General features: G+C 49.7%; 1 protein-coding gene across 1 annotated transcript in view; it reads left to right on the forward strand.

Moving 5' to 3' along the window:
* LOC110516878 (formin-2) overlaps window positions 1-7,082 on the forward strand; it is a 133,336-nt gene that overhangs the window by 43,289 nt on the left and 82,965 nt on the right. The window contains exon 8 of the mRNA XM_036990109.1: window positions 1,213-1,357. Within this exon, the coding sequence (XP_036846004.1) occupies window positions 1,213-1,357 (145 nt within the window). The remainder of the gene's footprint in view (window positions 1-1,212; window positions 1,358-7,082) is intronic.

Here is a 7,082-nt window from a genome sequence, read left to right on the forward strand (position 1 = left end):
GTGCTGAGGTAATACAGTAGGGGGAGTGCTGAGGTAATACAGTAGGGGGAGTGCTGCTCAGCGTGAGATTGAAGGTCCAATTGAAGGTTTTATGTGTTCTCCACACTCTCGTCCTCATATGAACGTACTCAAGAGAACTCGGAGCATCAGTGTGTGTGGAGCACGGTAGAATGCATATTGAGAAACACCATTAACACAGTGAAATTAAAGAAAGATGTGTTGGAAGTGAAGCCGATGTTTGAATGAAAAACGGTTGTTGCGCAGGCAGCATACAGCAGACTGCATCCTCTCTGATTGGCTGGAGAAGAGCTTTGGAGGTCTGCATCCTCTCTGATTGGCTGGAGAAGAGCTTTGGAGGCCTGTTTCCTCTCTGATTGTCAGGAGAAGAGCTTTGCAGGTACCGATTGATGGTAGAATGGATACTTAGTACTGACATCGGTTGATGGTAGAATGGATACTTAGTACTGACATCAATTGATGGTGGATAGAATACTTAATACTGACATTGGTTGATGGTAGAATGGATACTTAGTACTGACATCAATTGATGGTGGATAGAATACTTAGTACTGACATTGGTTGATGGTAGAATGGATACTTAGTATTGACATCGATATTTCTCACTCAAGGTGTAGTACTGGGGCTCATATGTTTACTGAACAACAATGTAAGCGTAAATATTTCAAAGATTTTACTGAGTTACAGTTTCATGTAAGGAAATCAGTCAATTTAAATAAAAACATTAGGCCGTAATATATGGATTTCACCTGATTGGCTGGGTGCGCAGCCGGGGGCACAGGCGGGGGGCCTGGGAAGGCATAGGCCTCCCAAGTTGGTTGAGAACAAATTCTCTGGCAACGACTCTGGTGGACATTCCTGCAGTCAGCATACCAATTGCACAAATCTTCAAAGCGAGACATTTTGTTGTGTTGTGACAAAACTGCACATATTTTAGAGTGGCCTTTGCATTGTCCCCAGCACGAGGTGCACCTGTGTAATGATCATGCTGTTTTAATCAGCTTCTTGATATGCCACACCTGTCAGGTGGATGGATTACCTTGATATAGGAGAAATTCTGACTTAACAGGGATGTCAACTAATATGTGCAAATCATTTGAGTGAAATAAGGTTTTTTGTGCATCTGGAACATTTCTGGGATCTTTTAGTAAAGATCCAACAGTCACAACCTCACTAACTCTTCCCTCATCCTAGAGAGGTGAGCACGTCGCTGGTCTGGGACAAGATACAGGAGCCTGATGTGAACTTTGAGGAGTTCGTAGAGCTGTTCTCCAAGACTGCTGTGAAGGAGAAGAAGAAACCCCTGTCAGATACCATCACCAAGTCTAAAGCCAAACAGGTGAGATCAGATACCCTCCCCTGTCCTATTTACCCCTGTCAGATACCATCACCAAGTCTAAAGCCAAACAGGTGAGATCAGATACCCTCCCCTGTCAGATACCATCACCAAGTCTAAAGCCAAACAGGTGATATCAGATACCCTCCCCTGTCCTATTTACCCCTGTCAGATACCATCACCTAGTCTAAAGCCAAACAGGTGAGATCAGATACCCGCCCCTGTCCTATTTACCCCTGTCAGATACCATCACCAAGTCTAAAGCCAAACAGGTGAGATCAGATAACCTCCCCTGTCCTATTTACCCCTGTCAGATACCATCACCAAGTCTAAAGCCAAACAGGTGAGATCAGATACCCTCCCCTGTCCTATTTACCCCTGTCAGATACCATCACCAAGTCTAAAGCCAAACAGGTGAGATCAGATATCCTCCCCTGTCCTATTTACCCCTGTCAGATACCATCACCAAGTCTAAAGCCAAACAGGTGAGATCAGATACCCTCCCCTGTCCTATTTACCCCTGTCAGATACCATCACCAAGTCTAAAGCCAAACAGGTGAGATCAGATACCCTCCCCTGTCCTATTTACCCCTGTCAGATACCATCACCAAGTCTAAAGCCAAACAGGTGAGATCAGATATCCTCCCCTGTCCTATTTACCCCTGTCAGGTCTCAGTGCCCCCTGTCCTATCCTCCTGTCCTGTCCCAGTTCCCCCTGTCCTCCTGTCCTGTCCCAGTGACCCCTGTCCTCCTGTCCTGTCCCAGTGCCCCCTGTCCTCCTGTCCCAGTGCCCCTTGTCCTGTCCCAGTGCCCCCTGTCCTCTTGTCCTGTCCCAGTGCCCCCTGTCCTCCTGTCCTGTCCCAGTGTTCCCTGTCCTCCTGTCCTGTCCCAGTGCCCCCTGTCCTCCTGTCCTGTCCCAGTGTTCCCTGTCCTCCTGTACTGTCCCAGTGCCTCCTGTCTAATTGTCCTATCACCCTCATGTTTATGTAGTTCTCCTCCATTTCATCCTTCCTTCCAGCTGTTCTGTTCTCCTTCAGTTGAACTCTCTGGGTTCTGGGGGTTTCTACTGAACTGGGAATATTCTGGGTTCTGGGGGTTTCTACTGAACTGGGAATATTCTGGGTTCTGGGGTTTCTACTGACCTGGGAACTGTCTGGGGTGGTTTCTACTGACCTGGGAACTGTCTGGGTTCTGGGGTTTCTACTGACCTGGGAACTGTCTGGGTTCTGGGGTTTCTACTGAACTGGGAACTGTCTGGGGGGGTTTCTACTGAACTGGGAACTGTCTGGGGGGGTTTCTACTGACCTGGGAACTGTCTGGGGGGGTTTCTACTGACCTGGGAATGGATGTGATTAAAGGTCCCTGTCGCTTTAGGCTCAGTTCTCCACTACTAAACATTTGTGCAGAATTTCTGACTGTCCTCCTGAAGAGGAAATCTCGGTCTGAGGATCAGTCCTGGCTCTGCGGCTCGGTCTGAGGATCAGTCCTGGCTCTGCGGCTCGGTCTGAGGATCAGTCCTGGCTCTGCGGCTCGGTCTGAGGATCAGTCCTGGCTCTGCGGCTCGGTCTGAGGATCAGTCCTGGCTCTGCGGCTCGGTCTGAGGATCAGTCCTGGCTCTGCGGCTCGGTCTGAGGATCAGTCCTGGCTCTGCGGCTCGGTCTGAGGATCAGTCCTGGCTCTGCGGCTCGGTCTGAGGATCAGTCCTGGCTCTGCGGCTCGGTCTGAGGATCAGTCCTGGCTCTGCGGCTTGGTCTGATCAGTCCTTTTGATCAGGGCCCAATGTAAGGAACATAATGCCATTGTGGAGGCAGACCGTGTAGCCAAGTCTAACCATCTAAACCATGTTCAGATGATGTGATTTCATCTGAGCTCCGCAGAGCTTGTTGTTTTGACAGGCCTTTCAATCACACTGTGTTTTGACTGGAGTAGGAGAACGAGGATCTGTCATCAATAAAGAACCAACGCTACAGGGAAGCCCACATGGACACACACCACACACACACACCACACACACCTCACACACCAGTCTGTAGCTGATCTGAGCAGTCCAGGCCTGTATAGTGTGGGTCTGAGGGTCGGTCCTGCCCTGTATAGTGTGGCTCTGAGGGTCGGTCCCGCCCTGTATAGTCTGAGGGTTCAGTCCAGGCCTGTATAGTCTGAGGGTTCAGTCCAGGCCTGTATAGTCTGAGGGTTCAGTCCCGGCCTGTATAGTGTAGCTCTGAGGGTTCAGTCCAGGCCTGTATAGTCTGAGGGTTCAGTCCAGGCCTGTATAGTCTGAGGGTTCAGTCCAGGCCTGTATAGTGTAGCTCTGAGGGTCGGTCCCGGCCTGTATAGTCTGAGGTTCCAGTCCCAGTTATTAAATATTGCCATTTAAAATACTAGTCTTATTTTAAAGGTGAAGCCCTGTCACTTTTCTCCTAAAGTTGTCTTGTGGTTAGACCTAAATCTGGAGGCTATTTGAGTTACCAAATAAAGTGTTTTGGGAATTTTAATGTTCTTTCAGCGATTTGACCTCCGTGTTTAAAACGTTTCCTTAGATGCTGATTGGAGTAAATGCTGTCCTTTATCCCCTGCTAGCTGCCGGAGGTTACCGAGGAAACCATCTCATTTTAATGAACATGTTTTCTTTCGTTTTTAATTCCGGTCGGCGCTACAGGAAGTGTTTCTGTTGGGATTTATCAAATTGTTTTGCAGTTTTAGTCAGATTTGAAGATGTGTTTTAAGGAGCCTGATTTTACGTTAAGAGGAGAGAAAAGGCTGAGGATTAAATGAGGGCTACATGTTAATGTGATATGTGTGAAATGCCTGCGCTGATGTCATAGGCCAGTTGGCTCAAAGAAAACACAGCAGTACACACAGACTGTTTTATTTGTAATGCCACTACGATTTGGTTTTATTGAAAAGCCTGATAATATTTACTTTAAATGAGTTGACTAAATATGCTGTCATTTATTTTAGGGACATATCATGGTAAAAGTTTCAGGGGTTTCATTCACCAAATCACCCCCCCCCCCTTATCAAAGTATGTATAGTTTCATACACTGTGGTAACAATATGGTTTTACCTCATCAATGATCTGAGATGAAGCCCCTTTGTTTCCTCTTTCCATTGGTCTAACCCCAGTCTGATGTCATGACTGATGTCAGCACCTCTCTAGCTCCTAACTGGCTGTGTGGAATTTAAAGAGACAGTCACTTCTGTTTACTGTGTGTCCCCCAATTCACATTTGACCGACTATAATGGTCACGGACGTAAGACAAGGTGCCATTGTCTTTTTCTTCTTTTAAGCATCAGCGTAAGGGCTGTTCTAGGATCAGGTTCTCCCCTGACCAAGTACACACTGCGATCTAAAAGGCACTGATCCTAGATCAGCTCTCTTACTCAGACGTTTGATCGATCCGGTCCCAGAGCTCTAACATTACCCACGTCCTCCCATCCAGGTGAGGTTCTTTCCCATTTCCTCCCACGTCCTCCCATCCAGGTGAGGTTCTTTCCCATTTCCTCCCACGTCGTCCCATCCAGGTGAGGTTCTTTCCCACGTCCTCCCATCCAGGTGAGGTTCTTTCCCATTTCCTCCCACGTCCTCCCATCCAGGTGAGGTTCTTTCGTATTTCCTCCCACGTCGTCCCATCCAGGTGAGGTTCTTTCCCATTTCCTCCCACGTCCTCCCATCCAGGTGAGGTTCTTTCCCATTTCCTCCCACGTCGTCCCATCCAGGTGAGGTTCTTTCCCATTTCCTCCCACGTCGTCCCATCCAGGTGAGGTTCTTTCCCATTTCCTCCCACGTCGTCCCATCCAGGTGAGGTTCTTTCCCATTTCCTCCCACGTCGTCCCATCCAGGTGAGGTTCTTTCCCATTTCCTCCCACGTCCTCCCATCCAGGTGAAGCTCATTTCCATTTCCTCCCACGTCGTCCCATCCAGGTGAAGCTCATTTCCATTTCCTCCCACGTCGTCCCATCCAGGTGAAGCTCATTTCCATTTCCTCCCACGTCCTCCCATCCAGGTGAAGCTCATTTCCATTTCCTCCCACGTCCTCCCATCCAGGTGAAGCTCATTTCCATTTCCTCCCACGTCGTCCCATCCAGGTGAAGCTCATTTCCATTTCCTCCCACGTCCTCCCATCCAGGTGAGGCTCATTTCCATTTCCTCCCACGTCCTCCCATCCAGGTGAAGCTCATTTCCATTTCCTCCCACGTCGTCCCATCCAGGTGAAGCTCATTTCCATTTCCTCCCACGTCCTCCCATCCAGGTGAGGCTCATTTCCATTTCCTCCCACGTCGTCCCATCCAGGTGAAGCTCATTTCCATTTCCTCCATAACCTTGTAGAGCAGAACTGCCGTTGTTACGGAGTCTGTTTATTTGGATCTTGGTTGTTTGGGTCCTGGTGAAACGCCGACACAACGACCACCCCGAAGGGGGGGGGGGGGGGGTAGAGCGAGAGAAGGTGACGTATTCACGGGTCATCTGTTGACTCTCTGAAGGGGAACGTTTATGTCTGTACGTAATAGACTACTGTTAGATGGAGAATGTTTCCAGCCGCTGACGCAGGGTGCCAGGCAGACCGACGTGGTGCTGAATCACAGTGGAACACTGTCCATTGTCTTGAGTTTCTGATCGAAATCAGACGACACAAACTAAAAACAATGTTTTAAACGTTCTTGGTCTTCGGGGCAAACACAGTGAACACACACTGTTCCAGTCTCTGGGCTCTACACAGGAAACACACACTGTTCCAGTCTCTGGGCTCTGCACAGTAAACACACACTGTTCCAGTCTCTGGGCTCTACACAGTAAACACACACTGTTCCAGTCTCTGGGCTCTGCACAGTAAACACACACTGTTCCAGTCTCTGGGCTCTGCACAGTAAACACACACTGTTCCAGTCTCTGGGCTCTGCACAGTAAACACACACTGTTCCAGTCTCTGGGCTCTGCACAGTAAACACACACTGTTCCAGTCTCTGGGCTCTGCACAGTAAACACACACTGTTCCAGTCTCTGGGCTCTGCACAGTAAACACACACTGTTCCAGTCTCTGGGCTCTGCACAGTAAACACACACTGTTCCAGTCTCTGGGCTCTGCACAGTAAACACACACTGTTCCAGTCTCTGGGCTCTGCACAGTAAACACACACTGTTCCAGTCTCTGGGCTCTGCACATTTTCGGATCAAGCATAAATTGGCTTTAAGACACACTGCTGCAGTCTTGTAGTGAGGTCACCGTGGGTTCCCCCCCCTCTCTCTCTCGCCTAGTAGACCTGGCCTGTGTGAGGTCACCGTGGGTTCCCCTCTCTCCTAGTAGACCTGGCCTGTGTGAGGTCACCGTGGGTTCCCCTCTCTCTCTCCTAGTAGTCCTGGCCTGTGTGAGGTCACCGTGGGTTCCCCTCTCCCTCTCTCTCTCTCCTAGTAGACCTGTCCTGTGTGAGGTCACCGTGGGTTCCCCTCTCCCTCTCTCTCTCTCCTAGTAGACCTGGCCTGCGTGAGGTCACCGTGGGTTCCCCTCTCGCTCTCCTAGTAGACCTGGCCTGTGTGAGGTCAATGTGGGTTCCCCTCTCTCCTAGTAGACCTGGCCTGCGTGAGGTCACCGTGGGTTCCCCTCTCTCTCTCCTAGTAGACCTGGCCTGTGTGAGGTCACTGTGGGTTCCCCTCTCTCTCTCCTATTAGACCTGGCCTGTGTGAGGTCACCGTGGGTTCCCCTCTCCCTCTCCGAGTAGACTTGTCCTGTGT

This window comes from Oncorhynchus mykiss, chromosome 1 (genome assembly GCF_013265735.2).
Source record: "Oncorhynchus mykiss isolate Arlee chromosome 1, USDA_OmykA_1.1, whole genome shotgun sequence".
Classification (NCBI taxonomy): Eukaryota; Metazoa; Chordata; class Actinopteri; order Salmoniformes; family Salmonidae; genus Oncorhynchus; species Oncorhynchus mykiss.